Below are 16,606 nucleotides of genomic sequence, written 5' to 3' on the forward strand. Positions count from 1 at the left end.
GTTTTGTCAAAGCTGTCGAGTGGTTTTTTTTTTCTCTTCCTTCTCTAGTTAAATTAGCGCAGTGTGTTCCTACAATATGCTATTGTTTTCCTGGAATTGGGAGCAAGGTTATTAATTATTCACTGTTGTGTTCTCATATGAGGGGGCTATGCTTTTCACTGTATTGCCTCATAGCTCAAATACTTAAGGCCACGGCGCTCGGGCAAATTTCACCAGGCGACATCACAGAGATATTATTATCACCAGGCAGACACTTAGGAGATTAAAAGTTTCCTGAAGAGTTTGAATGACTGGAAAGGTTCAGATTTTCCTCTGATAAGATTTCAAAGCTCTGCAGGGGGAAAAAGCCAAATCAAATAACTTTTGCCTCTCGTTTTTTTTCTTCTCAAGTGATTTTAAGCCTAAGTCTAAATAGCTTAGACGTTTTGGAGGGAGAAAATCCTGCTCAATGTGGTGGTTAGAGGGTGCCAAAAAGTTCATCTGGCCTGTTGATTTCAGCCTGGATTACAGATATTCAAATCATGTGCCTCATGTTCAAACAAGTGCTTCCACCGAGGGAGAAAGTTGCCAAGCAGAGCTTTGTCATGTAAGCTGTTTGAATTTACTGCAGCATTATGAGAAAATGGCTGTGGTGCTACATTTAAAACAGTTACAGCCACTCAGCCTCCTTCTCTCTCTGATCTCACTTATGATGTCTATGATTTCAACCCTTCTGTAAAATCCAGAAGGTGACGTCGACATCAAACCTTTGCATTTATGCGTCAACACCTTCAGACGAAAAATGCCCCCAAAAAATACTCTTTGTTTTTTCCCGGGAAAGGTTTTTCGTACAAGGGCAGCAGCGGCGGCGGTGGCGGCAGAAGTAAATGATGTGTATATTCAAAGCTGAATATTTCATGTTGATTGATCGTACTGACTGCCACCCACCTGCTCCTCCTCCTGTCCCACCGGAGCTGGCAAGAGGAGAATTCAGTAATTGAGAAGAGCAGAGCATGGTCTCTCTTTGCTCACATATGACAGATGGGGCATCATCGCTTCAAAGGAGAGCATTTGGAAACAGGAGGAAGGAAGGGGGGTGGGGGGTGGGGTGGGGGGGGGGGAGGTTGGATGGGGAGAGGAGGTGGAGGGGGGGAGGGGGGGGCAGAGGGTGAGGGTGGCTCTGAAAACTAGCAATGCCACACTGTACAGGTAACAAAAACAATAACAACAAAAAAATAAATAACCTTACGCAATATCTCTATCATCTTCAAACATCTACAAGCTGTGTGTGTGTGTGTTATACAGACAAACCTGTGGATGGAAATCTACATATTCTCTTTTCTTTTTCATCCAAATGACATCACTGACATCACATTATGTTCCTCAGTGATCATCAAGACAAGTTTGTATATTTCACAGTAAAAATAAGCTGCGTTTTCTTTTTCATTATGGGATTTGGGCTCCAGAATGGTAAACAGGGGGGTTAGCAAAATGGATATTTGATGATTTATGCTCTCGTACACACTGTGTGTATACAACGCAATAAATACTATGGAAAGATGGCAGGGCGTAATGAAAGCATAATTGAACATCTTCATGACAAATCGTGTCTCCGGTACGCAAAACATAAGTGCAAATAAACACCCAGGAAACATCCTACACATACACACACACACACACGCGTTACAGCCTTTATCTGACAGTAACGCTATCGAAGTGAATTCCATATAAATTTGTATTTTCACCTTTCGCACTCGCCATTACTTACTTTTCCTCTCGAAACGCCGTCAGCAGCAGTGGCGGCTCCGCGGGGGGAAAGAGCCCGTCCGTCACCATCCAACTCGCCCGCAAACTTAAACACTTCACCCGGACGAATAAACTTGAGTTAACCGGTGATAAGTGGCGGTGATCCGTCTTACCTGCGCGGCGCGGAGACGAAGTGACAGCTGGAGTTCAGTGATGTTGAGCGGAGTGACTGACTGACTGACTGCTGACTGACGGATCCGGAACGCTCCGCACGCTTTTTGATCATAAAAAAAAACAGGCAGCGGATCGAGCCCCCCCAAAACAATCCCCCCCCTCTGACTGCCAACTGACTGACTGACTGCTCTGCACCTTTTGATTCCCTCAACCGGAAGACGAAAGCGAGCAGCGGCGCGCTTTTGCCGTAGTAATTCCAGTTGCATATAAAGAGCTAATGTAATCTTCTAAAATATTACTCGGGATACTTCAACATGTCCCGAAGCCGTATGTCTCCCTCATCTGGCCACTGATGTGTAAGTGTAACAGCCTGACGCCGCTGTGCGTAAAATGCGTAAAGTGCGCCGCGGCGTCTCCAAGGCAGCGGGGGGGCTCATCCATCCATCGCCCCCCTCCGAGCAGCAGCAGCAGCAGCAGCAGCACGCATTACTAAGTTTGATCAGACGTTTACCTGCTGTAACCATAACAACAATAACAGCTTTATGGTATTTGGAAGTGACGTAAAAGGCTCGATGGGTTTCACAGTTTATAGTTGATTTTGTTTGTGTCTGCATGTTAAGTCTGGAGTTGATGTGAGGGAGTTTAAAGCTTCTTAAAATGCTATAATTATTATTATCATTACATTATTATTATTATTATTATTATAAGTTATTTTAAATTCCAGTAAATTCTGCTTTATACATGTTCCTTAATTCATACAGCATTTATTTTGTCTTATTTTCTTTTCTTTTCTTTTATGCACTAATATACCTGTTGAAATTAGTGAGTATATTTGTGATATACAGTAAATATAGTGTAATTAATTACTTCTGCAAACTTGGTAACCTTCACTATGCAACAGGTCGTGTAGGTTATTTCTCTTTCTTTCTCCTTTTTTTGATAAACAATCACTTTATTTGCTAATTTATGAGGATTAAAACTTGTCAAGTAATTAATGTAATGCATCGTAATCAGCAGGAGAATTACATTCCCACGTACCTCACGAGTCTAATTTCCTCCAATTTTGAGAAACCATTTTGATTCTCTGTGCAGTTTTGATTAGAAATGAGCTTTAGGCTTTGGAGTTATGTTGACAGAATCTGAAGCGTATGAGAACTTAAAACCCATTACAATGACAGAACCGTGTGTGAGTTTATGTGATATGGGTGTGTGACACTTTGAAGTTGGATCTTTATATCTTACAGTGTATTTTAATAGCAGTGAAGGAGCACTGCTGGCTGCTGTTTCATCCATTGGCCTGACATTTGTAGGTCTCTCTCTCTCTCTCTCTCTCTCTCTCTCTCTCTCTTTCCCCCTCCCTTACCCTGATAGGCCCACACCTGTCCGGACAACAATGCCTTGCTTGAATCCTTCATCACACAAACTCTTTAAAATCCCCCTTAATCCCCGAAATGTAGATCTGGCGCATGTTCCAGCTCATTACATAGTTTGTATTCTGGGTTTCTTTGAAATAGTAAATGGCGTTACGTTACCAGCATATACCTTCGCAGCTTAACCTACATAAATCCATTGATCTGTCTCACCGACACAACACTAGCATGTTAAGAATTGCCTAATCTGTCTCATGCTACCTGGATTTTCATATTGGAGCAATAATCCTGACGTGGTGGTGGTGTGGCGAGGGCGGGTGAGGGTTGGGGGGTGTGTGTGTGTGTCTCCTCAGGATCTGTTTAAAAGCTTCTTATCAGAGACCTGCACTCCCACCATTTAACAAAAAGGGGGAGTGATAGCCTTTCAACTCTCAAGCTGCAACTTTAATTAAAGCTGCTTGGAGGAGATGAAGTATAGTGGTTAAAGGAGTTAACCCGCGTAAACGCAAAGTCATGTCCTTAACGGCACACTTACACTGTACTGTTTGTGCAGAAGCGAGGGTTCATCCCAGCCCGGCAAAAACTAGAAAACTTCCACTAAATATATTAACAATTTCTCCCTGGTTCTCTCAATAATTATGAAAAATCACACAACAAAAAGTGTGATCCTGAATTGCTGACACATTGCCACGCTCACTTTGAAAGGACGGGCTCAGTGTTTTTCAATCTTAGTAGCGTGTATTGCAATATTTCTCATTTTGCATTAAAACAACTAAAACCTTAAAGATTGGAAAAAGCTCCAGTTAGATTTGATTGAATTTATTTCTCTGAGCTCCACACCAGAAGCAAGAATCTGTGAGTTTTGACAGTTGAATCTACAGTGTAAAGAGGTTGAGATGCTTTACTAAAATGTGTTTATAAGATAAGGGGGATATGTGATAGCTGCAGAATGATGTAACACTTTCTTTCAGGAAAGAGAGAAGAAACAAGAAAAGTGTCCAAAATTGTTTATTGTACTTCGAAGTTCCCATCAATATTGTTTTTTTTTTGTCTTAACACAAAGCTGGCTACAAAGGAGGAAATACATTCAGAAGGCAGGTGAAGAGGGTGACAGACATCCTGCACCTGGTTACGTTAAATTTAAAGAAACAAAGCGACCGCTGATCATAAAGTTTAAGCGCTACCGTCTCATCTAAGTGCGGGACGTCTGACGAATGAAGCGGTGAGCGAGGTAAAGCACCAGACATGTTCAAATACGTCCTAAGAACACCATAGCATAACAGAGAGAAAGAGAGAAAGAGATGGTTCAGTGCCGACGATGCTGTGGGGGCGCAGGATTGGAGCGTGTTAAGACGCGGTAAGGCAAGGCAAAGGTAAAGGGTAAAGCTTGAAAGCAATGAGCTGACGGACTCACAAAACAAGTAATCAATCAATGACAGGAACCCTGTGCGGTAAGAGCGATGGATTTATAAAGTCTGGAGATGGGAGGAGTAAAGTTTGTGGTCTGTCCAGTTTATCGCCCATAGAAAAGGAAACACAAACAAAGGTGTTTACAAAAGACGTTTGTTGCTATCCGTAGAAATTTGTCTCTGTCAGTTATTTCTGCTGCAACCTGGCGGCTTTGAACTTGGACACTCTCCTGGGCGGCTCCTGGGGCGGGGCCGCGTCGGGGGCCACCTCCTCGCGGCTCCGCTCCGGTATGGTGGGCAGAGCGGGCGGGGCGATGATGAGATGAGGAACAGCTGAGGGCATCGGGTCTTTCTCTACCACCATGCCCGAGAAGGCCTAGAGAGGAGAGACACATGGAGAGACTGTCACCTCAAACAGAACTGAACTTATTGTAGAAGTGTAGAATCATCAGAGCTGTAACATCTAATCGGTCTTTGCCCTTCAGATGATGGTGACTTTGGCTTATAACGCGACCTCACCTCAAACCGACTGGCGGCGTGGTGCGGCAGCATGATGGGACTGTCTTCTTCGGTGATGCCGTCGCTGGTGTCGCCCTCGTCGTGGCTGTAGCTGCGTCCGATCACGCGCCGCTCGTCGAAGTCGGCCGCGCTGCTCTCGCTGGTGTCGCTGCACACGCTGTTCTCACGGCTGCGCGACTTCAGAATGGACTTCCTGGGAATGGGCTCGCCGTTCTTCACGTCCACAAACAACCTGAACCAAAGGAAAGGAGGACTCGGTTTAATATTCAGGTCAGCATTTGTTTATTCTACTTAAGCTGTGAGACGCGTTTGCGGGTTGAGTGGACGCTGTCGTCACCTGTAAATGTCTGTGGGCGTCGAAATCTTGTGATGTTCGTGATGTGAGTGACCGTTGCTTTGGCCGTTTTTCTTTTTCCTCTTTGAATGCTCCTTCTGCTCTTTCCTCTCGCTGAACTTCAGTGTGGTGTTTTTGCCTGTATTGATCCTCACCTGAAGAAAGAGAGAGAGAGAGACGGGTCACGGGGGTGAGACGAGACAAAACGGGCAACGACCGCAACGCAGAATAGGTATGAAGCAGAGGTTGGCCGAAAATAACTCAGAACGTTCCAGGTAATTCATCTCTCTGACCTTCTTGGGTTCGACGGTGTGAGAGAAGTAGATGCTTGGCAAACAGTTCCCTTCCTGTTCCTCGTCGCCGTCTTCCCGCATCCTGTCTCCGCTGGGTGCCGGCGGCGCTTTGCCGTTGGCCATGGAGGGCCAGCTCGGCTTCTGACCCAACCCATTCAACGGGGGAGAAGCGTTTCCCTCCTTGTCCTCTTCGGAGGAGGAGGAGGAGGATGTCGTGTCCTCGCCGTTCATTTCTGCGTTGTCAGATAATCTAGAAAAAAAAGCACTTTGGATTTATGAGGAGGACAGAACACGTGCTGTCTGTTTCTCTGACAGGAAACCATCCTGAGTGGCTTTATGTACCTGTCCTGCTCGTCTTGTAGCTCCTCCAGCTTCTCCAGCTCGTCCAACCTCGCCCATAATTCCTCCTCGGTCGTGGCGCCTCCTTTGCCGCCTCCGTCTGCTTCTTCTCCGTCCTCCTCCAACTCCTCTTTGACGTCCAACACGGCTTCCACCTTGGGTTTGGAGTTGGGTTTATGGGCTTTTCTTTGCTTTCCTGTTAAAGCAAAGCAAACTATTGATTCGTGCAACAGCATTTTCAGGCTAAATGTCAGATTGATGCAACATCCAACAATGAACAACCAACCAGCACTACTGGGCTGACAGATATACCTTTAGTAGCAGCAGCAGGAACAGCAACAGCATCATCAATGACATCATCACCAGCATCATTCCCAACCTGTTCTCTGATGTCAACATAGTCTCCTTTATGCTGAATAGGAAGAAGAAACATCAGTCAATCTACCTTTTGTCCCACGTGACACCATGTTGGCGACATAAAGGGTTAAACTCTTACGCCTGAGATGGTTTCCCAATCCTGAGCAAATCCCACTCTGGCTTCAAAGTTTTTCGCCGTCTTGGACAGATCGTCAAGTTCGCTCTTCACATCTGCAGAGAACGAGTGCGTGATCATTAGAATGTGCATGGAGGAAGCAGAAGAGACGATCAGAACAAAGATCAGATATGAGGCAGGAGCGCGACACTTTGGCTCCTCGAGAGTTAAAACCCTCAACGTGTTCAGGGAGGGAAACAGAAAACGATGACACAAACAATTCATAATATCTTCTGCCCCAAATTGCACTCCGGATCATTAAATCTTCGCAACAATTAAGCCCTTTACTAATAGCAGCAGAGGGCCCTTGTTTCCATGGCGATTGGGAGCCCCTCCAGTCAGCGCATCAACTGGAAGTGAGGAAAGGTCAAGCGCAGAAGGCCTGACAACTCCGTCGCTGTCTGACACATTTCAGCCAGCCGTGTTTGTATTACAGCACTTAGCTCTGTAATAGCGGCTGGGCAGGGTCAGGAGATGGTTGGGTGGGGGTTGGGGGTTGGGTGAGTGGGGGGAGGGCGGCGGCGAATAGCTGAGGACGGGGCTGTGGCAGCGCCTTTATGCTTCACTAAACACACTAATAATGTTCACATCAAAGATCGTTACTCAGGCCCGTTTGACTGGGTATGAGATTTCCCAAATGTAGAGTGAGCAGAAGGTAGTCGAAGTACACACACACAACAGGAGTGTTAGAATAAACATGCTTTGTTTTCTTACATTTTACAAAAGCGTGTTGCACAGTCAGCGTTTGGCTTAACAATAGGAGAGGAACTGGTATGGACAGATTTCACAAACATACGACGTGCAGCACAGCGACTCGTCCACTGAGCACACAGGCACATGAAGGACCTGTTTGTCCATGCATGTCAGCTATAACTCTTCAGAAGTGGCAATACGTTGGAATTAACATAAAACTATCTTTGCACAATATCTGTTTAAATCCCTATTATAATAAAACAGCAAGGACGAATATGAATTTGGTGGCATTCATGATTTAACCACAGGTCCTTGAAAAGCTGAAGACCTGTTGCAGCAGCGCCCTCTGGTGGATGTAAGCATGCATTGTGGAGCGAGCTCAGTGTTTGACTGCACGCCAGTTGCGGAAATTATCGTGTCAACACTCACATGTCATCCTGTGATCCACTATTTTCTGAGCCTGTTTGGCGGAGCACTTGGCGAACCAGTTGTCGCCCAGCAACACGGTGACCTCGTTGGTGTGCACCAGCTTCCCGGGCATGAAGGCCAAAGGGCCGAACGGCACCTATGGTTACAGCACAGCGGACAGGCAAGAACAGGAAGGGACAGTGTGAAAAATGAAGGCAGGTGGCAAAATAGTGAAGAGGAAAACTGAGACTGTGTGTGTGTGTGTGTGTGTGTGTGTGTGTTTTCCGCCCTATTTATGTCAAACTCACCATTATGTCATAGGAGAGTTGATCTGGTAGAGTTTGCAGGCGATCCTTCAGTGCTTCATAGTCGCCCGACACCTTTTCCCTGCACAATCAGACAATTTACAGTCACGTTAGTCCAACTAATATTTAAACCATGTCTTTCTTTAGATGTCATAGCGATGCTCTGAAGCCATTTCACTGTAGTATCCAACATGCTTCGCTTCATTTAACAGAACAAAAAGTCTCAACCTGGACATTGTGAAGCTAGAGAGCAGCTCCTGTTTTCCATCTGCTGCCCATAACACAGGATGTGCAGTTAATATAAAAAGGAATTCTGCATTCCAAAGGTGCATGTTTGACATTCCCTGCACGCCACCGTGACAGTCATGGGTGCTGGTGCGGTTGTGTATACTTTGGAAGACAATTGGTGAAATATCACAGCTTCATGTCAGCTGTCTGGGTGGTGGCAGCAGCCTGAATGCAGTTTTCCGACGTGTTTTCAAACCAAACAAATGCACCCCGCCTCTAAAAAGTCCATTATAATCCTCCTTTACATGTTTTGCTCACTGGTTTCTATACAGTGATCCATTGTAGAGCCCTGCTGTAAATACAGCTTAACACACGACTCACTGGAGCCGTACAATGAATCGAGGTCTAAGATTCACTGTCACCTTTGGGCGCTTTTGCCTCTAACTTGATACATGTGTGTGATATTTGTTACAGGGCAGGTGGTGTATCGGTGACATGACTCAACTATACAGTTAAGGTGTTCTTCTCCTGCCTACTATGAGTAGCTTGTGTGTTTGTCTGTTAGTCCAGAGATGTACCATTCCTCTGGCAGTTGTATAATGTGGAATTCAACTGTAATTGTGTTAAGCATGGTTGTGTGATTAGAAGAGATTTCTGGTTGGGCAAAGAAAAAGTGCACAAGACCCAAGAGATAAAGTGGAATTTGGGGACTTTTGGGTAACTGTACAATCACTTGGCTTCAGTAGAAGCTGGAGTAGCTGGACGACACGCTGGCTGGAGCAGGATTATGGTCTTTTATCGCACCTGTGTGACCTTTCAAGAAACACTGCGTCTCTTGTTCTGAAACACTCAAACAAACAACACAGAAGTCGAGAACCCTGGTTAAGGTAGCAACCCAGTTTCTGTAAACCCCGGATACAATTCTGCAGACAGGAGGATTTGTGGGCGTTATCAGCAGGTGCGTTTCATTTGAGGAACACAAACACCTCGCTTACTTCAAAGCTGCTATGATATTGAGAATTATCATCGCCACCAATAGAATGAACAAAGGGATCATGTGTGTGTTTGTGCCTGGTCAACATTTCCATCTGGTTCTACCTGTACCTGTGCTTCTAAACCTGAACAGGAACTTGGCTTTGGGTCGATATGGTAACTGGGTGAAACTCTTGCATGTGATTGTTCAGGGATCACCTCACTCTCTCTCTCTCTCTCAATGCAAAGGCCAAGTGCTGCACCACATCCTGCCTAATTACCTGTGCAAGTCATGAATGTGATTAAGGGTGAACTTAATTGTGCGACAATAACATGGCACCGTTCCACATATCCATGTTAGATGTGACTTTGGCTATAATGTTATACGTGACATTTCAAATCATTCTGTACATCAAAAGCATGCGTGTAAACATCCAAAAACAACAGGGATTCAACAGTATTTGAAATTGACTTCCGACATTTCTCAAACTTTTAATGAGTTTTCTTAACACCTTAACAGGAATGTGTCTTATCAGCACCTGTTTCATCAAGCTGCTTTGGGGGTTCTTGGTGTTATGTACTGATTAAAACTGTGACAGCTCTAATAGTTGTTGTTTTTAAAAACACTTACCAATGTTGAATCCGACTTTTACAGTCTCTCACCACCTGTATTGGGACAAATCATTTCAACATGATTCACACGGACAGAATATGCATACTTTGCAGCAATAATGAAATAATCTATTTGGCACGAATCACAGCGCATCAAGTAATCGGCGGTAAACATAGAAATGCTGAGGACTGAAATTACAACTTATCAAGCAAATGACTCAAGTACAGAATTCATAAACAATCTCTGATTACAGCTCTCACTTGACTGGCACTTCAAATACTAACATGCAAACCCACAAATGAACTCACCTTTTTTCCTTTTTTTTTTTTTTAAACTTAATTTAATCATCACACACACATACAGATACACAAACAAAATACTTGACAGGGTTTGAGGACAAACACAGCTGTCAAACTCACTCAACCCAAGAGGTCAGAAGAAGAGGAAGAGTCGTAAAGCCTTTTGACTGTTGACGTGCTGGATCATTAGGCCCTTAGGCTAAATGCACACAAATTGCAGGGAACTTCAAAGGGTTCTTGATGTAGCTCCTTGTGGTCCCACAAACAAAACAAGAGGAACTACAACTTCTGGATCACAACATTTATGAATGACACCTTGGGAAAGAAATGGGATTATTCAGACCAGAACTTTCACACATTTACCACAGAAGTAGACCTGGAATAAGAGATATTATTTGATACACCTGTGCATAAATGTATCTTTGTGAAGCTGATGATGTTCTGTGTTTGTATCAGAGAGATGTTGATTCAACTCAGTGGTTATTGTTGTGCCCACGCTGTTATACAAGACTACTGTATTGATTAGAAAAGTGTTTCTAATGTTTTGGTCCAATCCATTCACACACGAAAGGGGGGGATAGAGTTTTAGATACTTTTATGGCTGTGATTGTTGCCATGAGTGGCGTCAAGACCTCTGTAATACAACGTCAACACAATCTGAACATAGTCAGGTTAACACAGATACATTTTACTTTATAGTAATAGTGTTAAATCGGGTTGAACTTGAGGTGTACCTAATAAAGAGGCCACTTAGTGAACATCAATCCAGGGGGCGTTCACGTGCATGAGCCACTAGCTCGCATAGCAGGCCGAGAACAAATTTATAAAACTTCATGGAGTCATCTTGATTGTTTACACTGTAAATTCCTGAAATTAAAAGGTAAACCATCTAACGGGGAGAAACGAAACTAAAAGGTGCCTCCAGGCAACCGTCACGAGCCAAACTTGGAACATGTGAGCGTCTGCAAAGAAGGAAGTTTCTCGAACATGGCGAGCCGTGTCGATGAGCTGTAAACACACCACTGCAAGAGAATGTTTGACACATGTTATGCACAAGGTCGACATGTTATGTTTAAGGGCAAGCAGTGGGTTCTGGTCCACCGCGTGGCCAGTAGCCGTGTGGCTAGTGGGACTACTTGGCTCCGGATGAATAATTTACCTTTTCGTGTTCCTCTCGGAGCCTGACAACCCCTCCGAGATGCTCTTTGCCCATTTCACCTTTCTCCGCCATTGTCCACACAGGTGCACAAACGGAGCCTGTTGTGTTTAATGACCCCAAAACAAAGCTCAGGGGTTGTTGTGAGTCCTAAAGAAGTGTTTATGAATGTGGTTCCTCAGACCCGCTCTGGTCTTATACATCCATGGGGCAGTGATAGTTATCCACGCAGTCGGAAGTGATACCATTTCACACGCTCATTTCACGATTTCTGCACCATTTCAAAAAAGACCCACGGTTTCCAATATTTCCACAGATTAGCAAATTGTCCTCCTGGCCACTCTTGCTGCGCCACCACGCTCCTCGCACCACCGTCACGTACTGGGAATCAAAGCGAGTATTCCGGTGGAAACATTCAAAATAAAAGCTTAAACGGCTGAACGATGGCGTTTTGTCGGTTAATAAAAACCAACAGTCACGTAATGCAAAGCATACATACAACATGGCAAAGTAGGGTAAATACAAATATATCAGTCACCCATGCATCGTTATAATACAAATATAACTGGGGTTCACATTTTTCCAAAATGTTTGCATATTGTTTTTGTACATGAAACATGAATTTATACAGAAACAATATAACGTACAACGAAATATTTACATCTGAGTATGCACAAAGAACAGATCACTGGTGAAGTTCGGTGGTTCTCAAAGTGTGCGCTTCTTTTTAAGCATTTGAAGACTAATGTTCTTTTCTGTTTACGTTCATAATTTTATTTTGAAAAAAGGAATTTGTTTCCTGCTTTGTTCCGTCAAATGTAGGTCACTTCACGCAACTGTATCTCTATCGCCCAGTGTACTCTGGGTAAATTTTGAAATTTTACGAATGTAAACAATGGTGAAATCTATATGTAAAAACTATCAATATGGCAATGACAACCACGGTCACTTCCGAACAATGATACGCAGTGGAAGACGAGCAATGGTGTCTTTGCACCTTTGACTCGTCGTGTCTGCTTTTAGCTGCATAAAACGCTGATACAGATCATCTTTGCAGTGGGATTTGTCGGTTAAGGGCATACACTTCCGTCTGCAAATCGGCAGAAATCACATCGTTCTAAAAACATAGATTCTGGAGATTAAAGTAATACTGCCATGGTCCCAGCCCCCTGCTTCCTCTCACGACCATTGGCTGTTTTTGTTGCCTTCAGGAACTGTCGGAAATGACAACATCGTTTGGCTCCTCGACCGTTAAAATAACATATTGACCTACAACTACGCGAATAATAGTAATTTATGTGGCTAAATCCAACACAGTTTATCAAATATAATAATACAATTATAGTTATATGTATTTATACAACAAGTTAACGCTTGTTTACGTTTTGTCTTACAAGAAGAACTTGATCATGTGATCTCCAAGGAACAATTGAAGGCAGCTGTTTTTGTGAGCCCCACTGTCCCATCAGGCATTGCGACTACCACCAACATTAATGTTAGAAGTGACTAGCCGAAAATAGCGCATGGACATTACAGCAAGTCATTTTCATAAGAGACCCACAGCGAACATCCATGAGGCTCTTATAACGAAACAAGGTACGTTAATAACAACCACCACATGTGTTACGCGTTACAGATAGCAGTGGGTAACTGATGCCACTGTTACCTTCAGCTGTGTTGTGTGATGCAATCAAGGCTGTTCAATGTAGCAATAAGCACACACTCTAAACATACTGACCATTTGACTGTTTATAATGTGATTCACAGGATGAGCCAGCGAATTGATGATGTCATGAAGCTGTGTTGTGAGTTATCTGCCAATCAGCAGATCCAGACGACGGTGAAGGGTTCAGGGAAGGGGGCAGCAGCAGCAGGGGGTCTGGCCTTTGCTGGAGGGTTGGTTGGAGGTCCTCTCGGTATTGCAGTGGGTAAGTGGAGGAATGCAAGTTATTTCCCTTTCTTGTGACAGTCCACCATTGTCTCCATTGATTTATGACTGGCAACCAACAGCGCTTATCAACTTGACTTTTGGACTTGTCAATAATCTACATGGCCAAGAGTATGGGGACGCTCCTTATGATTTATAGTTTGACCAATTTAGTGGTAGAGGAGGAATAATGATAATAAATCCATTGAAGGAATATCTTCATGTTGAATCATATTATATGTGAGACTGTAACATGCTGCTCACTTTGGGGCAGCAGTTTGGGTGTGAAAGTTCCTGTTCCCTGACCTTGAGCGATAAGGCCTAATGTCAACCAGTGTGTATCAGCCAACATCATTACCTCACCTCACTAGTGCTCTTATGTATGGCTGAATGGATATACATCTCTGCAGACAGATAAGAAAATCTATTTAGAAGTAAGCAGGTGGGGGCAGCTCCATTTTCTATCGATGTAATATTTAGGTTTCCACATACTTTTTTCTATGAACCATATTTCTGTACATTACATCATAAATTTAAAACATCATCCTGTAGGTGGCGCTGTCGGGGGCCTTTTGGGGTGCTGGCTAACCAGTGGGCAATTCAGACCGCTGCCTCAAATCATAATGGAGCTGAGCCCTCAGCAGCAGCAGCAGCTTTACGATTCGCTCACGGCCATCCTGGCAGACCTTCAGTGGACGGACTTGGCCCAGCTCAGTGCTCTGGTGATGGGCAACGCCGCCCTGAAGCAGCAGCTCACAGCCTCCCTGCTCGGGTACATCACCAAAGAGCTCCAGGCAGAGGTGCACTATGTGGATTAGTATGAAAACACACAGGGACACCTTGATCCAAGACCTGCATTACCAGGTGGCTGGAGTCTTAATCATGAACATGAAATGGATTCTTTGTGAAGCTAGGATTATTTATTGTGGGTTTTTTTCTTTTTTTAAAGGGCTTAATTATTGTGGGGATTATTTATTTATAGGTATGAAAGTACATATTCTAAACTGCACAGAAACCATCAATTCTGCTTTTGTGAATTCAAACAGCTATATATCTAGATGAATTATTAACGGCAGTGTACTTGTTATGAGTGGAAGGAATTATTTATGCCTTCAATAATTGAGACTTTAACTTTGAAATGTACTGTGAGGCCTTATGAGTTGTGCAATTACAATGTTCCACCATTGCAGGGGGGGCGCTATTGTATCTGAAAGAAAGCAGATGATCACTAAGTCGGCATCAAGTGCACTGAATCTCATGTTTGATGATCTGATGTTGGTGTGAATTGATTTTGTATCTCACTAGCATCATCTTGTCCGCTGATAATAGATAGGAGTTACCAGCATCTGTTTACAGGATATTGTTTTGACATTTCTATCACTGAATCAATGCTTGAACATATATTGTATTTCATTAATTAAAAATAAAAATGTGCACTTGAATGCTGCATTCTGTGGAAACACCGTACTGTTATATGGTCTTTCATGAATGCCAGTGATGTTTGAGGCTTTGTGTAGCTCTAGGCAAGTTGTGTGCCCTTGTAAACAAACCCTAACCCCACACAGGCTTTTAGAATCTATGTCAACAACCTTAAATAATCTTAGAGATCACAATTTGGTGTCATTCAACGTCTGCTTCAATTCCCTTTTCCTCTGTTTTGGACATTAAGCCTGTTTTCTGCTGTGAAATGAGAAACACGTAGGAAAGTCAGACATTTGTTTGGATGAAAAATATCTTTATTGAAGAGGAAAAGATAAAATAACTGAACATTCATATAGATGGAACTCTATCTTTATTAGTAGACAGCACTTTCTTATAACCTCACATCTCCAAGCGAGTCATCATCACAGAGCGCTTTAGTGTCTATCCCACCACAACTGTGTCCTCATCAGGGAATTCATAAAAGGGAACCTCCAGATTGAGAGGAGCGGGACCTTTTCTAATCCTGCCTGAGGCGTCATAGTGAGAGCCATGGCAGGGACAGTAGTAGCCTCCAAATTCTCCAGCATTGGCAATGGGCACGCACCCCAGATGGGTGCAGACTCCAAGTACAATGACCCACTTGGGGTTGATCACCCTGTCCAGGTCGTGCTGGGGGTCACGCAGCTCGCCAATATTCACCGCAGCCTCGGTAGAAATTTCCTTCTCAGTGCGATGGCGGACAAAGAGCGGCTTGCCTCTCCACTTAAAGGTCATGTTCTTGCCTTCAGGGATGTCACCCAGCTTGATCTCGATCTTAGATAAGGCCAGAACATCTGCTGACGCGCTCATGGAGGTGACAAACTGGGTGACCACTGTCTTGGCTGCATAGATGCCCACCACAGTGCTCGCTCCGGTGATGAGGTAGGAAAATGTTTTTCTTTCGTCGCCACTTCCACGAGAAGACGTATTTGGATCGAGGACTTCGGGACGACGGTAGTCTGAGAAGTCGGGAATCTTGATGTCACTGTGGGCAAGTCGGATACCCCCTGGAGCTGGAAAGAACACAAGGATTTAATGCATTCTTCCCTGCTGATGGGTAAGTCAAAGGAGACATACTGTTTAAAAATAATGATTGGTGTGACAATGAAGAAGAGTTAAGGAAGAATATGTGTGTAACTATAAAATGTGAATCGATTCAGATGAGAATGGAATAAAACGTTTCAGGATTGTAGTCTAAATACTTTGACCACAGCCAATAGAACAAAAAGACATTTAATTGATTAAATTGACTTATCATCAAGACTGAAGTAAGGATGTTTTGCTCCTGTACATGAACTCCTGTGTCATTGGAAATTATTAACAATAGTAATAATTACTAAAAAAAGAAACAGAATCTACAAATAACGCGTAACTATTATTATTAGAAATTAGAGATTCTGAAGTGGTGAGACTTCAGAATATCACTTTATACATGACGAGCCTCCTCATGCTAACAGCTGATAGCTTTGCTCTGTCTTACCGGCAGCGGTCATCGCGTCCTTTGCTCCTGGGAACATCAACCTCCTCATTGTGTTTTTTGTCGCATGCAAGCACGGGGGGAAAATCCCACAACGAGCGGTTATAGACATCATATTAGCAGAAATACAGCCCCGCACCGCCGCCGGGTTACGACCTTGCTTTACTAGCGGGAACGTGTGTGTTCTGAGCTGCTTCTCCTCAATCTCGGTCAGCTTCTTTACGGCTTGGTGCCCGTTTCATTTTGTTTCTATATAATTCGTTAGGTTTTAGCTTTTTAGAGTCTGGCCAGTATATAATTTTCTATTCTATTTCTCTATCCATGTATGATTATTTGTTGTTGCAGAATACCCGACATTCGAATTATTTAAAA

General features: G+C 43.8%; 3 protein-coding genes across 3 annotated transcripts; 1 reads left to right on the forward strand and 2 right to left on the reverse strand.

The window, feature by feature from the left end:
• Nucleotides 1-4,286: 4,286 nt before the first annotated feature.
• On the reverse strand, nt 4,287-11,764 carry uri1 (URI1 prefoldin like chaperone). Its single transcript, XM_076137428.1, has 11 exons — nt 11,373-11,764; nt 9,933-9,967; nt 8,105-8,183; nt 7,818-7,953; nt 6,660-6,751; nt 6,476-6,575; nt 6,167-6,359; nt 5,825-6,074; nt 5,535-5,686; nt 5,198-5,429; nt 4,287-5,054 (listed from the first exon to the last, which is right to left on the reverse strand). Exons 1-11 carry the CDS (start codon nt 11,442-11,444, stop codon nt 4,866-4,868), a joined length of 1,530 nt encoding a protein of 509 aa, XP_075993543.1. The 5' UTR covers nt 11,445-11,764; the 3' UTR covers nt 4,287-4,865.
• Nucleotides 11,765-12,798: 1,034 nt separating this feature from the next.
• LOC143015615 (protein C19orf12 homolog) lies at nt 12,799-14,747 on the forward strand. The gene is made up of 3 exons (XM_076169665.1): nt 12,799-12,965; nt 13,137-13,297; nt 13,849-14,747. Exons 2-3 carry the CDS (start codon nt 13,138-13,140, stop codon nt 14,112-14,114), a joined length of 426 nt encoding a protein of 141 aa, XP_076025780.1. The 5' UTR covers nt 12,799-12,965; nt 13,137; the 3' UTR covers nt 14,115-14,747.
• A 372-nt stretch (nt 14,748-15,119) lies between these two features.
• On the reverse strand, nt 15,120-16,460 carry LOC143015607 (cytochrome b-c1 complex subunit Rieske, mitochondrial-like). Its single transcript, XM_076169657.1, has 2 exons — nt 16,238-16,460; nt 15,120-15,770 (listed from the first exon to the last, which is right to left on the reverse strand). The coding sequence occupies exons 1-2, from the start codon at nt 16,347-16,349 to the stop codon at nt 15,160-15,162; spliced, it is 723 nt and encodes a 240-aa protein (XP_076025772.1). The 5' UTR covers nt 16,350-16,460; the 3' UTR covers nt 15,120-15,159.
• Between the last annotated feature and the right edge of the window lie 146 nt (nt 16,461-16,606).

The sequence above is a fragment of the Genypterus blacodes genome, unplaced genomic scaffold (genome assembly GCF_046128005.1).
Source record: "Genypterus blacodes isolate CSIRO-AG114 ecotype Tasmania unplaced genomic scaffold, CSIRO-AGI_Gbla_v1 ptg000015l_1, whole genome shotgun sequence".
In the NCBI taxonomy this organism is placed as follows: Eukaryota; Metazoa; Chordata; class Actinopteri; order Ophidiiformes; family Ophidiidae; genus Genypterus; species Genypterus blacodes.